Consider the following 18237-nt stretch of genomic DNA (forward strand, 5'->3'; position numbering starts at 1 on the left):
GATCTCCGGATCTGTCCCCCATTGAGCATGTTCGGGACTGGATGAAGCGTCGTCTCACGCGGTCTGCACGTCCAGCACGAACGCTGGTCCAACTGAGGCGCCAGGTGGAAATGGCATGGCAAGCTGTTCCACAGGACTACATCCAGCATCTCTACGATCGTCTCCATGGGAGAATAGCAGCCTGCATTGCTGCGAAAGGTGGATATACACTGTACTAGTGCCGACATTGTGCATGCTCTGTTGCCTGTGTCTATGTGCCTGTGGTTCTGTCAGTGTGATCATGTGATGTATCTGACCCCAGGAATGTGTCAATAAAGTTTCCCCTTCCTGGGACAATGAATTCACGGTGTTCTTATTTCAATTTCCAGGAGTGTATATTAATTCTTGTTGTTTTCAGCTATCTAAGTTACTCCAACCTATTTGATCAAATTTAACACTTCTTCCAACTCCAGTAAGAGTTTTCAGATGCTAAAGTTCTGCAACTTATTCACCTGAAAGAAAAAGTAATAGAAGCAGTTGGATTTCTAAAATGTGTGTTATTGTCTGTCTGTTTAGCCAGACTCCATATAACATTGTGTGGTTGCAGACATAGATGTGTGTGCCCCGCGACCTGCTGCAATTGCCCAAGTTCCATCTTGTCTACTCAGTTCCTGCATCTTTCACCCAGGCCAGAATACTGAAATCTCAGAAACTCACTCATGGAAGTTGGACTTCCAACAACCCAGGCCACAAAAGGTTGAACAAGAGTTGTGAACAAAGCTAAACGTTGACGTATGCATTCTCACAGCATTTCAACCCATACTTGAGTGCTTCTGAATCTCAGATCATGGGTTCGACTCAATCAGTGCATGTACTGATCACATACCATCACAGTCAGTATTGCCAGAGAGCCAGAGAGCAGATAGTTTTTGCTATCCTCCACCACCACCCACTCCTTGCTGCACACAAACCTTTTTCACACTTACGTCAATTCCTCACTCTACAGGAGAGTGGAAAGAAAGATTTTGTTCATTTGCAAATCCCTTATAGCACAACTGGAAGTAAAGTCTATGCAAAATTCGTAGAGAAACAAATGGTACATAATAACTAAAGATAGCTCACTGCATAGAGGAAGCATTAAGTAGCTCAGCAAGCCACCTAACTGGACATAAAATAAAATCATGCACTGTATTTCAGCTGCAAATTACTATTCCTTCCATTCATTATGTCTCATTGGCACATTAATGTAAATTAAATATTTGTTGTGTTGTTGTTGTTGTGGTCTTCAGTCCTGAGACTGGTTTGATGCAGCTCTCCATGCTACTCTATCCTGTGCAAGCTTCTTCATCTCCCAGTACCTACTGCAACCTACATCCTTCTGAATCTGCTTAGTGTATTCGTCTCTTGGTCTCCCTCTACGATTTTTACCCTCCACGCTGCCCTGCAATACTAAATTGGTGATCCCTTGATGCCTCAGAGCATGTCCTACCAACCAATCCCTTCTTCTGGTCAAGTTGTGCCACAAACTTCTCTTCTCCCCAATCCTATTCAGTACTTCCTCATTAGTTATGTGATCTACCCATCTAATCTTCAGCATTCTTCTGTAGCACAACATTTCGAACGCTTCTATTCTCTTCTTGTCCAAACTATTTATCGTCCATGTTTCACTTCCATACATGTCTACACTCCATACGAATACTTTCAGAAATGACTTCCTGACACTTAAATCAATACTGGATGTTAACAAATTTCTCTTCTTCAGAAACGCTTTCCTTGCCATTGCCAGCCTACATTTTATATCCTCTCTACTTCGACCATCATCAGTTATTTTGCTCCCCAAATAGCAAAACTCCTTTACTACTTTAAGTGTCTCATTTCCTAATCTAATCCCCTCAGCATCACCCGATTTAATTTGACTACATTCCATTATCCTCGTTTTGCTTTTGTTGATGTTCATCTTATATCCTCCTTTCAAGACACTGTCCATTCCGTTCAACTGCTCTTCCAAGTCCTTTGCTGTCTCTGACAGAATTACAATGTCATCGGCGAACCTCAAAGTTTTTACTTCTTCTCCATGAATTTTAATACCTACTCCGAATTTTTCTTTTGTTTCCTTTACTGCTTGCTCAATGTACAGATTGAATAACATTGGGGAGAGGCTACAACCCTGTCTCACTCCTTTCCTAACCACTGCTTCCCTTTCATGCCCCTCGACTCTTATAACTGCCATCTGGTTTCTGTACAAATTGTAAATAGCCTTTCGCTCCCTGTATTTCACCCCTGCCACCTTCAGAATTTGAAAGAGAGTATTCCAGTTAACGTTGTCAAAAGCTTTCTCTAAGTCTACAAATGCTAGAAACGTAGGTTTGCCTTTTCTTAATCTTTCTTCTAAGATAAGTCGTAAGGTTAGTATTGCCTCACGTGTTCCAACATTTCTACGGAATCCCAACTGATCTTCCCCGAGGTCCGCTTCTACCAGTTTTTCCATTCGTCTGTAAAGAATTCGTGTTAGTATTTTACAGCTGTGACTTATTAAACTGATAGTTCGGTAATTTTGACATCTGTCAACACCTGCTTTCTTTGGGATTGGAATTATTATATTCTTCTTGAAGTCTGTGGGTATTTCGCCTGTCTCATACATCTTGCTCACCAGATGGAAGAGTTTTGTCATGACTGGCTCTCCCAAGGCCATCAGTAGTTCTGATGGAATGTTGTCTACTCCCGGGGCCTTGTTTCGACTCAGGTCTTTCAGTGCTCCTTCCACCTTTCTGCCTTCCCTTCTTTGCTTAGAACTGGGTTGCCATCTGAGCTCTTGATATTCATACAAGTGGTTCTCTTTTCTCCAAAGATCTCTTTAATTTTCCTGTAGGCAGTATCTATCTTACCCCTAGTGAGACAAGCCTCTACCTCCTTACATTTGTCCTCTAGCCATCCCTGCTTAGCCGTTTTGCACTTCCTGTCACTCATTTTTGAGACGTTTGTATTCCTTTTTGCCTGCTTCATTTACTGCATTTTTGTATTTTCTCCTTTCATCAATTAAATTCAGTATTTCTTCTGTTACCCAAGGATTTCTATTAGCCCTAGTCTTTTTACCTACTTGATCCTCTGCTGCCTTCACTACTTCATCCCTCAGAGCTACCCATTTTTCTTCTACTGTATATCTTTCCCCCATTCCTGTCAATTGTTCCCTTATGCTCTCCCTGAAACTCTGTACAACCTCTGGTTCTTTCAGTTTATCCAGGCCCCATCTCCTTAAATTCCCACCTTTTTGCAGTTTCTGCAGTTTCAGTCTGCAGTTCATAACCAATAGATTGTGGTCAGAATCCACATCTGCCCCTGGAAATGACTTACAATTTAAAACCTGGTTCCTAAATCTCTGTCTTACCATTATATAATCTATCTGATACCTTTTAGTATCTCCAGGATTCTTCCAGGTATACAACCTTCTTTCATGATTCTTGAACCAAGTGTTAGCTATGATTAAGTTATGCTCTGTGCAAAATTCTACAAGGCGGCTTCCTCTTTCATTTCTTCCCCCCAATCCATATTCACCTACTATGTTTCCTTCTCTCCCTTTTCCTACTGACGAATTCCAGTCACCCATGACTATTAAATTTTCATCTCCCTTCACTACCTGAATAATTTCTTTTATCTCATCATACATTTCATCAATTTCTTCATCATCTGCAGAGCTAGTTGGCATATAAACTTGTACTACTGTAGTAGGCATGGGCTTTGTGTCTATCTTGGCCACAATAATGCGTTCACTATGCTGTTTGTAGTAGCTAACCCGCACTCCTATTTTTTTATTCATTATTAAACCTACTCCTGCATTACCCCTATTTGATTTTGTATTTATAACCCTGTAATCACCTGACCAGAAGTCTTGTTCCTCCTGCCACCGAACTTCACTAATTCCCACTATATCTAACTTTAACCTATCCATTTCCCTTTTTAAATTTTCTAACCTACCTGCCTGATTAAGGGATCTGACATTCCACGCTCCGATCCGTAGAATGCCAGTTTTCTTTCTCCTGATAACGACTTCCTCTTGAGTAGTCCTCGCCCGGAGATCCGAATGGGGGACTATTTTACCTCCGGAATATTTTACCCAAGAGGATGCCATCATCATTTAATCATACAGTAAAGCTGCATGTCCTCGGGAAAAATTACGGCCGTAGTTTCCCCTTGCTTTCAGCCGTTCGCAGTACCAGCACAGCAAGGCCGTTTTGGTTAATGTTACAAGGCCAGATCAGTCAATCATCCAGACTGTTGCCCCTGCAACTACTGAAAAGGCTGCTGCCCCTCTTCAGGAACCACATGTTTGTCTGGCCTCTCAACAGATACCCCTCTGTTGTGGTTGCACCTACGGTACGGCTATCTGTATCGCTGAGGCACGCAAGCCTCCCCACCAATGGCAAGGTCCATAAATATTTATGCAGTACAAATGATGTAAAGATGCCTGATACCAGAATTATTCCACAAAATTACGTGTTGCAGCTTGGTACACTCGTCATAAATATTACTTCAGTTGGTTATAAAAATGCAGCATGCAGTAATTTACCTGTAGATTATAGTGTCTGCAATATATGGGCAATAATATAACTTTGATTGTGTTGCATAATTTGCAAAGTGTAATTTCATATTTGTGATTTTTTTTCTTACAGGGAATGAAAAGATTTGATGCACGCAAAGCAGTTATTGAGGCTTTAAAATCGAAAGGATTATATCGTGAAACAAAAGATAATCCAATGGTTGTTCCCATTTGTAGCAGATCCAAAGATGTGGTTGAACCTCTGATCAAACCACAGTGGTAAGTAAGCCGCTGTTTACTCCAGGGCTTGGGAGTACTAGAACTAATGTGCAGAAGTTAACTGTAAATATTACTGTAGGTTAATGGGAGCTTCCTGAATAAAATATGCGGGAGATAAAATAATCCCTCATCTGGGTCTATAGGTGGGATCTAGTCAGGAGGATATTGTCAAAAGAAAAAGCAAATTACAGTTTGGGATATGGAATGTTAATCACAATTTGTGTAGAAGGGTTACACAACTTGAAAAGAGAAATGGATTGGTTAAAGTTTGAATAATGAGAGCTATTGAAGTACAGTGGCAGGAAGAACTTGATTTCTGGTAAAATGAGTACAGGGTAACCAACACAAAATTGAATATAGCTAATGCAGGAATAAGTCTGATAATGAATAGGGAAATAGGAATGCAAGTAAACTCTAAGAGCAGCATAGTAAAGATGTTATCCTAACTAGACAGATGCAAAATGACAACCCACCACAGTATTGCAAGGTATACATGACTACCTTCACAGATGATGAAGTGATTGAAGGAAATGAATGGTGCAGTAAAAAAAAAAAAAACAATTATTTGGTACATTAAAGAACTGTTGAATGTGGGCTATGTACCACATTGCAGCTTGACATTTTTCATGTTAGCGGACTATATTGGAGGCGAAAGAAAGGATAAGTCTTTTGTGTGTGTGTGTGTGTGTGTGGGGGGGGGGGGGGGGGGGATAAAAAACTAAAAAAAAGTCATGATCAACTGCAGATTGAATTCCAGACCTTTCAATTTGAAGTCTGGTACACTGGCACACACCCACTGAGCCACTAAACCACATTCCTTTCTTATGTCTAAATTTAGTATATTTTGCAATAACAAACAGAACAGTATTTTTGAGAAGATGCTGCTCCATGTGGCTTATATAGTGTATCTTAAAACACTCTATGAAAATTTGTTCACTATTTTTTATTAAATAACTTTGACCATTTTTACTTTTATTTTTTGACACCTGTTCAAAGTACAGTAATTGGTACTGTGGCGACTCCTTCCATTTGCCTCCACATGTAGCAACAGTGGAGGTGCTGTGCTGACCAGACACCAGCAGTCAGTGAAGTTCCTGCTAGCCAAGGTACCACCGCACCTCCCCGGCACCCTTGCTGGTCATTTCCACTTGCCTTGGCTGCTCCTGCTCCCTCACCCAACCCTTAGAATACAGTGCCCTGGCTGCTGCTCTAGAGGCTGATGAAGACCTAACCCACACCCTTCAGAGTGTTGATTCTGTCCTCAAGTTCCATCTAAGATCCATAACCAGCTCTGGTCATAAAATCTGGTGTGACGTTCTTGTGGATCCTTCACAACCTGACGGTCCTAGCTATTGCTACCACCCATTTCTCCCTCCTGCCTTTTGAAAACAGGCTTTTGACCGCATTCACGCCCCTCACACCCACACTTCTTACCACCCTAATGAAGCAACATTTTATCTTGCCGGGCTTTCAACATGACTGCAGCAACTAGACCCAGTCCTGTACACCATGCCAGCATGCCAAGGTTGGTTGCCATATTCACTCATGCACAGGCTGTTTTCTCCCCACACAGCACTGATTCACACATGTTCACCTTGACATTGTTGTAACGATACCCTCCTCCAACGACTGTCGATATCTGCTGACAATTATTTACCGATTCACTCGCTGGACATTTCAGCTGAACTATGGCTGCAGCCTTTGTTGCACTAGGGTGTCGCGCTTTGGATGGCCCCCGCAACATCACTACAGTCTGCATGTGACAGTTCGCCGGTTACCTTTTCCAGTCTCTGGCAGCCACCTGTGGCTCCAGTTTCCACCATACATCCAGCTGACGTCCATGCTAATGGCATGATGGAGCAGTTCCGCCACACACATAAAGCCACCCTTACATGTTATTCTTCCAAATGCCTGCTGCCCTACCCCTGTTACTTCTAGGCCTACGTATTGAATACAAAATAAACCTGGGAACTTGTGCCTCCAAGCTGGTATACAGACAGCTGGTTGCCATTCCCGGTGAGCAATCCCACTTCCTCCTGACAGTAGTAGTTCCAGGGCTTCATGGCCCAGCTGTGACCAACACCTCTGCAACATCATGGTGGGCACCATACCTTCATCCACCATGACCTCATAACATGGCACACACCTCATGCTTTGGTTTTTTTAACATGGCACACACCTCATGCTTTGGTTTGATGCATACCAGCCACTGCTCCACCCACAGTATTTGGGCCCACACTTGGTGTTGCATTCTCCATTTGTCTGAAAGGGGTCACAACAACCATCTTTATGGATAGGCTGAAGCCAGCCTATGTCCTAGAGTGACCTTCTACTAATGGCCCCTGTTGCATCACCACCAACACTGCCCCTCTGATACAATGCGGGCCAATACTGCTCTCTACGCTGTTCCCAATGTGCCACAGGCTGACGTTGCCCCAATGTCCTGACCGACACAGTACCAGCAGACACCACACACTGTCCACCTCCATCCAAGTACACAACTGACACACCTCCCAGTGCCTGGGACCTCAGTGTCACCACTGCTCTCCCCTTTTCAGAATGTCCAGCTGATGCAGATGCTGCCCTGTCCTCACAAGTACCTGTTGCTCCTGACACTCTGCTCCCACCGCCACTGCTAGCACCCACTCTATTGAAGAAGTGACACTATTTCACTTGCTTCCAAAGCTGCCGATGCCCTTCTTCTTCCCAGAAACTACACTACTCGCACAAGCACAGTAGTGGCAAGCTGCGCATGCCCCCCAGCAAGCATCCTCAGTCAGTTCCAGATACCCCTTTGTGCGGTTTTCACCAGTGTTTCCCTCTCAGAAAATGGGAACTGTGTGCAACTAATGTTTGCCTCCACTTGTAGCAGTAGATGATGTGCTGCCCTGACCGAAACCAGTGATCAGCAAAGTTCCCACTGGCCAAGGTACCACAGTATCTCTCCAGCACCCTTGCTGGTCACTTTCACTGTAGGTAGACCTTTGACTGCTGAGCTTTCCGGGGGCCACATGTACCAAACCATTGCTTGACCAGTCTCTCCTCCCGTGTTGATGAGGCAGCACTTCCCATTCCCCATTGTGCTCTCAGCAGTCCATCCCACAGATTGCCAGTGGTTCACGTCATTAGCTACCCCACTTCACTGGAGTTCGTTGACAGCAAGATTTCGCACCCGTGTCTAGTATCCATGTTTTCTGCAGTCCAGTTAACGAGAGAAGTGCTACCATGTCTTCCACGCTGCCTTCCCGAGCTGCGTTTTCTTGAGGGACTTTCCTTGAGTGCGGCTGTACAAAGTCATGCTAGATGCTCAATTCATCCCCCTGGTACCAGCACCTCGATTACTGCGTGAAGTGTAGTTTACTTCAGTGCAGTGGAGTTCAAGAAGTGCCAGAAATACCAGGCGGGTTTATTAGCATTTCATCCACAGCCATTTTGGCACCTTTTTACCACCAAGCGTACCACTGAAACGAGTTTTCTCCCTGGCCGTGCTGGCTTCCTTGACCACCAGACTAGTCCGTCTCACACTCAAACTTCCCTCCTTTTTCCTGTGGATACAAAACACATACTTATGGACATCGCTCCAGCGAATCGCCATGTTAACATTCCCCTTTGTGGTGCTTGTCTTCTTGTGCTGCCAGATGACGTCAAACAAAATACTGTAAACTGTATAATGCTTCATCCTGTTTAGAGACTCCTCCATGAGAATGGATGCCCCCTTGGTGTAAGAGGTTTTAACCTATTAAATTTTGTTGTAGTAGTTAGTTTTTAGAAAGAAGTATCTTACAAACCAGCTCACATACCTCTTTCAGGACACCTTGTTATTTATTGTTTGTCCTTCCTAATAAGTATGCTTCTATATACATATTTGCCCTTAGGAGCATAGAAATGAACCATTAAATCATTCCTTCAGTAGTTTCACATACACTGGTCAGCTGTGCTCGTCAAATACTTCCTGCTCTGTTTACTCTGGCTGCCTCTGACTTAACTTGTCACATCCTAATATAGCACTGCAGGTAACTTGAGGCTGCACTCTAATCTGAAATTACTGTTTATTTACTAGTTACCCAGATTAGCTGATCAGCTTTAATACTGAGACCAAAGCATGGCATTGTGATTTTACCAATACCAGCAGTCAGTATCTATCTTTCCACTGCCACTGAGCAATCAGTTGCACATGTGTTTCATTGATTGCAATGTTCATAACTACGTCTCTTCACTGTTGAAGCTGGGTTATGCCTTGTATGTGGGCACTGTAAAATCCGTAGCACCATGTTGCAAAACATTACTAAGAATGTTGAAGAAATCCTCCTCAGTACTTTCAGTTTCAGATGAGAAATTGAACAGTTTTCTAATGTGCAGATAATTTTTTTTTTAAATTTCCTGCTCTTGGTACAGCCTTTTAGCACCCACTTGGCAATTGCAGCTAAGAGCTGCAATTCTACCTCAGTGGACTGCAAATAATTCCATATGTCTTCGTTTTATCATTCAAGTCATGCTTTTAACTTTCCTGAATTAAGATTCATGAACATGATTTTAAATCTCCCCCCCCCCCCTACTTTAAATGATAAACTTATCTCCTCTCCTGAGGAACTTAAAAGCATGGTACCTCAAAACCTTTTAACATTTTTGTGTTTGTCAGTCACAAGGCACAAAAAACAGAACACTGCTCCTCTTTTACAGAGACGTTGTGTGGTCCTTACTTCATTATGGAGGTATGTATGTATGTGCGAGGGACATTTCATAAATAATGCAAAGCTGGGTATTACTGTGGATTGTTTGATGCAACAACAATGAAAATTATGTCAGATGTAGTTGGGTGCTTGAGGAAGAAGCATATGTTTTTGTTTTTTCGCTATGTACTACAACATAAAATAGGCAAGAGGTAGAAGTGGACCTTGCAGGGGTCTTTGATACTGTGACTGTTGAAGACTAGAGGTCTTACATCAGGGTCAAAACTTGATGCAGCAAAAACCCAACAGAAATCCATAGTGCAGTAAGTTTACTTTGTGATGAGTTTACAGTGGACCATAGTTCAGTTTCGCATTGAGTTAATTGTTTTCGTAGTGGTTGTATGAGCATCGATGATAATCAAAGACCTTGAATGTCAAAAAGTCAACAGATGAAAAATGTTTGAAACTTTTGGCAGATGCTCTTGAAGAAGATAGCAGTGCAACTTATGAGGAACTCTCTCAAGCCATGGGAATTCCCTCAACATCAGTATTCCATATTCTGACAAATGATATGAAGAAGAGAAAAATTTCTGTGAGATGGGTCCCACACTGTTTCATTGCTGAAGAAAGCAGAAACGCCTGGAGATTGCAGTCTTCTTCAAACAGCAATTCTACCATGAAGGTCAAGGATTCTTGTGTCAAATTGTTGCTATTGATGTTTAGAGACTTTGAACCAGAAATCACTGGAGAACTTCAGATTCTCCACATCCAAAAAAATTTTTATGTGCTCAATCAAAGCTCAAGCAAATGATGATTTTTGCTTATGGTCACCAAGGAATCGTCATGACAAGCAGAGTCCCATGTGGAACAAGTGTCACAGCAGTGTATTATTGTAACTTCATGCAAACTTGTGAAAAAAAAATGCACAAAACCCGACCTCAATTGCTGAAGGCTGGGGCACTCATTCTTCGTGACAGTGCTTACCCAAATATCAACAATGTTGTAGCCTGAAATCTGCACGAATATGGACGGGAAGTGTTGCCACATCCTCATTACATCCTGGACGTGGGTCTACCAGACATCGATTTGTTCCTGAAGTTGAAAAAACCTATGCATGGATGTCGTTATCTTTCTGTCGTTCTCTTTACCCAAGTCATTCAACAGATAAACAGATGTGGTGCCCTGGATGGAATAATAGAGCTTCCATGATGTTGGGATTCAGTCATAGAGAAGCAGGGAGACTATATTGAAGGACTGTAAAGAGATATTGGAAAAAAGGTACTGCATACTATTTGCTGCGAGAGAGTTGGGCTGGCATCTGCTATTTATGATAAACTCCATTCTTTGATTGTTTATTGATGCCGGCGTGTTCTTTCTTTCTCTTTAGATTGAATGGCAAGTCCTCACACGGAAATAAGTATATAAAATGAATTTCACACCATAGGAGCACTATACCATTGGCCAACCACTTATGGAATGAATAATCGTTAGCAACAAGGCCTTTCAGTGTTACAGTAATTCTCCACCACGACTTCTTAGGGTGTTCAGACTGATTTCTAAATTCCACAGATTAAAATTAAAAATGATGCTTTTCCAGTATTGTTATTAAATCTTATGAGATTTTAGACAAGAACGACAGATTTATTGATTTGTGTGTGAATGCATCTAAACTGGGAGATTGCTTGGCTGCTCCATCATTTCCTTTGGTAACTGTCATAATCTACTTTATGTGTAAATTCTCGTAATACATCTCTGTGATCCTCAAGGCACTTGAGCAAATGAGGTGTGACCAAGTGGAGAAGTTTCTTATTGTCTACAGGTGATTTCTGTGCTCTTCAAGCAATTCATCATTCTTACTCAGCAAAGAAAGTGAGCGGTATGACTCCTTTCTTCTACTGCAGAAATAGGGAGGTGGTGGCATTCTGTGAGGTGCCAGGCTACATTTGAACTTGGGGAGGTGAAAATGCCTTGTGATACAGTGTATATCTGTTGACTCCCTGCAATTTTCAAACTTTCTGTTGAATCTGCCAATATGACAGTGAAAGGAGAAGTGGCTAGAGGGCAAGGACACCAAGGTGCTTACATTGAGAGTGTATGTGCAGCTGTTTGTTTTCTTCCCAGTCTTAGTCTTGCCCAATTTTGTCAATGTGGTGCTTCTCATTCAGATGTGAAACGCCACCAGCTTATTGTAGTTGTGACATGTATACAAGTATTTCATGCATCACATTTTAACTGTGTCTGCGTTTCAGATTCTGGCAAAAAATACTGCTCAAAATTTGTAGGTATTTAGAAACACCCCTCTACTTTGACTGTTGATAAAATGAGCCTGATATTTATTTTAAAAATTCCCATGTGGTCTGAATTCTACCATAAACTGTTATGTTGGAGAAATAAACTGTTATAAGAGTGGCTGGCTCCTCAAATTTTGATTTAGTGATTGGGTAGCAGCAATGTCCTGCAGAGCACCTCTGTTGTTTTTCTTTTTATGTCACTTCTTGTTTGGGTTATTCTGTTTGTTGAAACCAACTATTTTAACATTTCAAGTGTATTTGGGGGGGGGGGGGGGGGCGCACGCTCAGCCATGCACATGCAGTGCACTACACACACACACACACACACACACACACACACACACACACATACATATCCAGTTATTTGTTGTTCAAATTCTAATTTGTTTTATATTCCTGTCATGATGTAACATTTTTTTTTACGAAACAGGTATGTACGCTGTAATGAAATGGCAGCAGCAGCTATGGATGCTGTGCATTCGGGTGAACTAAAAATTATTCCTGAGCATCACACAAAAACGTGGTTCCACTGGATGGAAAACATCAGGTGAGCTGCTTATCAAAATATTTTTCACATAATTGACTAGATTAAGAGGAGAAAGTATGAACAATTACGGAAGAGTTATGTACCCAAAAATGCAAAAAGTCATGGGAAGAGTTAAAATAATATGTAAATTGAGTGAATAGCAGCAGGATTACTGTGTATCAGTGGTCACTGTGACCAAAGCTTCTCTTATTTTACATACTAATAGTCATAATCTAGGGTTTGGCAACTGTATTTTTGTGAATGGATTTACTTGTATTGATTCCCTCAAGTACAACACACATTGATTTTCCATTATTTATACTCGATATTTAATGCTTCAGCACATTTGGTATCATGGGTCTATCAACTCTGTTGGTGAATGAACAGTTGAAAAATGAGAAATGAGAGCCGGCCGAAGTGGCCGTGCAGTTAAAGGCGCTGCAGTCTGGAACCGCAAGACCGCTACGGTCGCAGGTTCGAATCCTGCCTCGGGCATGGATGTTTGTGATGTCCTTAGTTTAGTTAGGTTTAACTAGTTCTAAGTTCTAGGGGACTAATGACCTCAGCAGTTGAGTCCCATAGTGCTCAGAGCCATTTTGAGAAATGAGAAAAGACCAAGGCACCACACTGTTCAAAGCAAACAGTCAGCAGCAGCAATTTGTGACTACTGGTTACTGTGTGAAATGTGGATTCCATCGCTCATATGTTTTTTCTCAAACTGTGGCTTCACACCGTGTCAGATCTGCACTATGCACTAATTACCATCTCCAACTTTATGGGACCAAAAGAAAATTGATGAAGGCACTGAATATTTAAAAAAAATAAGCAGTGATTTTCATTTTTGATCTTCTTATAAATAAAACTTGTTTTAACCTGGCCTGCTGCTAGGTAAACAGAGGTGAAAATTCCCGAACTGTGTTGATGTTTAATTTGAGGTAACATCTGGTCTAATTGTGGGCCTTTTTATGATGGTAGATTAATAATATTGTGTCCAGAATGGAAAGCAACAAAATATGACAAACCGTAGCCATTCATCAGCAAACGAATCATCAGTGGCGCGTTGTTGTTCTTGTTGTGGTGATCTGATGTGTTGCATCCATCCAAGCTAGTTCATCTTGTACAAGCCTCTTCATCTTCAAACCTATATCCATTTGAACCTGCTTATTGTACTCATTTCTTGGTCTCCCTCAGTAATTGTCACTGTCTCTCCCCCCACCCCTCCCTCTTTCCTTCAATACCATATTGATGCCTCAGAATGTATCCTGTCAACTGATTTTTCCTTTTAGTCAAGTTTTGTTATAAATTTATTTTCTCTGCAATTTGATTCAGTGCATCATGGTTAGTTATGCAATCTTCCCATCTAATCTTCAGCATTATTCTGCAGCAACACATTTCAAAAGCTTTTATTCTCTTCTCTTCTCACGCAAACTGTGTATCATCCACATTTTACTTTTGTATAAGAAGAAGGGACCAGTTGGTAGGACATGTTCTGAGGCATCAAGGGATCACAAATTTAGCATTGGAGGGCAGCGTGGAGGGTAAAAATCGTAGAGGGCGACCAAGAGATGAATACACTAAACAGATTCAGAAGGATGTAGGTTGCAGTAAGTACTGGGAGATGAAGAAGCTTGCACAGGATAGAGTAGCATGGAGGGCTGCATCAAACCAGTCTCAGGACTGAAGACCACAACAACATAAGATTACACCCAAGACAAATACCCTCAAAAAAGACTTCCTAACATTAAAATTTTTATTTGATGGTAACAAATTCCTCTTTTTTTTTTTTTTTTTTTTTTTTTTTTTTTTTTTTTTTTTAAGAAATTATTTCATTGTTATATCCAGCCAGCATTTAATATCTTCTCTATGTCAGTTTTCACCAGTTATTTTGCCGACTAAATAGCAAAATAAGTGTACTACTTTTAGAGTCTCATTTGCTAATCTAATTCACTCAGCATTGCCTGATTTAATTCAATTATTTCTATGTCTACAACTACATACATACTCCACAAGTCACCATACCGTGTGTGGCAGATGGTCCATTGTACCACTGCTAGTCATTTCCCATTCTTTTCCACTCACAAATAAAGTGAGGGAAAAATGACTGCCTATACAGCTCCATATAAGCTCAAATTTCTCTAATGTTTGTGATCCTTATGCAAAGTGTATGTTGGAGGCAGTAGGACTGTTCTATTGTCAGCTTCGAATGCTGGTTCTCGAAATTTTTTCAATAGCATACCTTGAAAAGAGCATTGCCTTCTGTCAAGGGATTCCCAAAGCATCTCCATAACACTTACTTGTTGATTGAACCTACCAGTAACAAATACGGCAGCAAGCCTTCAAATTGCTTTGATGTCATCCTTTAGTTGACCTGGTGCCCTTTAGTTGACCTGGTGCAGATCCCAGACACTCAATCAGTATTCAAGGCTGGGTGGCACTAGTGTTCGATATGTGGCCTCCTTCACAAATGAACCACATCTTCCCAAAACTCTCCCAACAGGCTATTACATGCTTGTTCCATTTTATATTGCTTTGCAGCATTACACATAAATATTTAATATTGACATGAGTGCTAATGCTGTATTTGAACATTACAGGATTGTTTTTTCTACTCGTCTGAATTAACTTACTATTTTCTACATTTAGAGCTAACTGCCATTCATCACACCAACTAGAAATTTTGTTTACGTCATCTTGTATCCTCGAATAGCCACTCAATAACAACACCTTTCTGTACACCGCAGCAGCATCAGCAAACACTTGCAGATTGCTGCTCACCCTGTCCATGAGATCATTTATGTATATACGAGTTCTGTTCAAAGAATTCTGGAGCTTTGTCCACAAAATTTTTCTGTGCTTGCTTTTTACTTATTGTGTATGGTCTCCTTCGAAATACTCTCAACAACAGATAAACCACTTCCAACGCTATTTCCATGTTTGAAAGCAGTCTTGATACGCCTCTTGCTGGATTGCACAAAGCACCATCAGCAATTTTTTTTATTTTGTCTATCATTGCAAATCTTCATCCTTTAAATGGGGATTTCAACTTTGGAAATAAAAAATAAAAAGTCCACAGGGGCCAGGTCTGGAGTGTGATTTTGGTTTTTGTGGAATAGTCATGCACCAATAGGGATGAATGTGCTGGTGCGCTATCGTGATGCAGGAGCCATTAATTGTCTTGCCATGTTTCAGTCCATTTCCATCTCACATTTTATAATAGGCACTGCAACACATCCTGGTAGTAGTTCAAGAAAGCTATCAGCATGGCTTTGACATTTGACCTGACCTGAAAACTTTTTTTTGGTCTTGGAGAACCTTTACCAACCCATTGTAAAGACTGAACCTTGTTCTCAACATCATAACCATAGACCCATGTCTCGTAACCGATTATGATTCTCTTAAGGAACATCTCATTCTCATTTGTGTGATCTAAAAGTTCTTCACATATTGTGAGGTGAAGGTCTTTCTGATCCTGAATCATGAGCTGTGGTATGAACTTGGCAGCAACACAATACATTCCAAGATGCTGTGTCAGGATTTTATGACAGTCCCTCTCGGACAGTCTGTCTTTGTTTGGTATGCACAGTTTTGTTGATGTACCTGACATGAGCATCATCAGTTGATGTCGAAGGGCATCCTGAACAAGGATCATCCTCAACTTCTGTCCAGCCATTTTCAAACTGTGCGAATCGTTCGTAACACTGAGTAAGGCTTAAGCACTCATCACCATAGGCTTCTGGTATCATTTGGCGTGTCTTTGTAAAGGTTTTCCTGAGTTTCACGCAAAGTTTAATGCAATGTGTTGCTCCTCTAACTCTTCCTTCTCGAAATTAACAAACTGTGTGACACAACATTATACTCAGCGCAGTACTGAACAATAACTAACAGACTTACAATAGTGAAACTTCCATCAGTTACACATTAAATACAGCCCTGTGCAGGAATGCCAACAGCATTTCGCTCCAAAAAGTCATTAGCGCGAAATCATAATTGTTCCAGAATTCTTTGAACAGATCTCACATATCTGAGAACCTATTCCATGTACTGACATCTTCGCTAACAGTCTGCAGTGAGCAACGTGTCAAATGCTTCCAGAAATCTAGGAATATGGAATCTCCCTGTTGCCCTTCATTCATAGTTCGCAGGATATCGTGAGAAAAAGGCAATCTGAGTTTCACACGAGTGATGTTTTCTAAAACAGTGCTCATTTGTGAACAGAAACTTTTCTGCTTCGAGGAACTTTATGTTGTATTCAAACTGAGAATATGTTAAAGAATTCTGTAGCAAACCATATGAAGGATTTTGGTCTGTAATTTTGTGGATCAGTTCTTTTACTCTTATATACAGGAGTAACCTGTGTTTTTTTCCAGTCACTTGGAACTGGGCGAGAGATTTGCTATAAATGCAAGCTGAGTAAGGGGCCAGTACCACAGACTAGTCTTTGTAAAACCGAATTGGGATTCCATTTGGACCTAGCGATTTATGTGTTTTCAACTCTTTCAGTTACTTCTCTACACCAGGGATGCCTATTACTATGTTCTTCTTATGGGAGTCTGTGTGATGGTCAGATGATGGTATTTTTGTGTGATCCTCCTGCGTGATCGATTTCTTAAACGAAAAATTTAAAATTTCAGATTTCCTTTTGCTATATTCTATTGCCACACCAGATTGGTCAATAAGTGACTGGATAGAAGCCTTCAACCCACTTAGCAATTTTACATAGTTTAATGACCTCCTTTGTTACGCACAATTGGATGAGTGTTAATTGTAATAAATGTTCATGGAGTAAAAATATTGTTAGCCGGGTTTAGTGGTAGTTTTGAAGAAAAAATACTCATATTGTTTTTTAAGGATCTCCTTCAATCCATTGCTTGAATTTCTTCTGTCTGGAAACCAGGTTCTCTTGTATGTTTGGAAACCTCATAGGTTGACATGTTTGGTGAATAATGTAGACAACAAACCGATTCGTCTATAATTTTCATTTTTAATAGTCCTAGATGCCTTGCTGCCATCAATTACAATGTTCACACAGCGAAATACATACCATTTGTATGCAACTCCAGAAAAATTTTACATCTCTACTTCCTTCCCACCAGACAACACACATCCAATCGGCACCCAGTTAACATCGTTCCAAAGTACATCACTAAAGATATAGCCACACTAATATCGGATCATAGAACATTAAATCGAAAATAATTTGCAGAAAATGAAATTCACTCAACAGCACAATAGAACAATTATGATAACATAGGTATTAAGCCCATGGAGAAGAAATGAAAACTTTGAGGTTCGCCGATGACATTGTGATTCTGTCAGAGACAGCAGGGGACTTGGAGAAGCGGTTGAATGGAATGGATATGGTCTTGAAAGGAGGGTATAAGATGAACATCAACAAAAGCAAAACGAGGATAATGGAATGTAGTCGAATTAAGTCTGGTGATGCTGAGGGAATTAGATTAGGAAATGAGACACTTAAAGTAGTAAAGGAGTTTTGCTATTTGGGGAGCAAAATAACTGATGATGGTCGAAGTAGAGAGGATATAAAATGTAGACTGGCAGTGGCAAAGAAAGCGTTTTTGAAGAAGAGAAATTTGTTAACATCGAGTATTGATTTGGGTGTCGGGAAGTCGTTTCTGTAGGTATTTGTGTGGAGTGTAACCATGTATGGAAGTGGAGCATGGACGATGGATAGTTTGGACAAGAAGAGAATAGAAGCTTTCGAAATGTGGTGCTACAGAAGAATGCTGAAAATTAGATGGGTAGATCATATAACTAATGAGGAGGTATTGAATAGAATTGGGGAGAAGAGGAGTTTGTGGCACAACTTGATAAGAAGAAGGGACCGGTTGGTAGGACATGTCCTGAGGCATCAAGGGATGACAAATTTAGCATTGGAGGGCAGCGTGGAGGGTAAAAATCATAGAGGGAGACCAAGAGATGAATACACTAAGCAGATTC

General features: G+C 41.0%; 1 protein-coding gene across 2 annotated transcripts in view; it reads left to right on the forward strand.

Annotated features, from left to right (window-relative positions):
* LOC124796464 (valine--tRNA ligase) overlaps window positions 1-18237 on the forward strand; it is a 208629-nt gene that overhangs the window by 45278 nt on the left and 145114 nt on the right. For both annotated transcript variants that reach the window (XM_047260688.1, XM_047260689.1), the window contains exons 8-9: window positions 4647-4792; window positions 12184-12300. In XM_047260688.1, the coding sequence (XP_047116644.1) occupies window positions 4647-4792; window positions 12184-12300 (263 nt within the window). The remainder of the gene's footprint in view (window positions 1-4646; window positions 4793-12183; window positions 12301-18237) is intronic.

Source organism: Schistocerca piceifrons, chromosome 4 (assembly GCF_021461385.2).
Source record: "Schistocerca piceifrons isolate TAMUIC-IGC-003096 chromosome 4, iqSchPice1.1, whole genome shotgun sequence".
Classification (NCBI taxonomy): Eukaryota; Metazoa; Arthropoda; class Insecta; order Orthoptera; family Acrididae; genus Schistocerca; species Schistocerca piceifrons.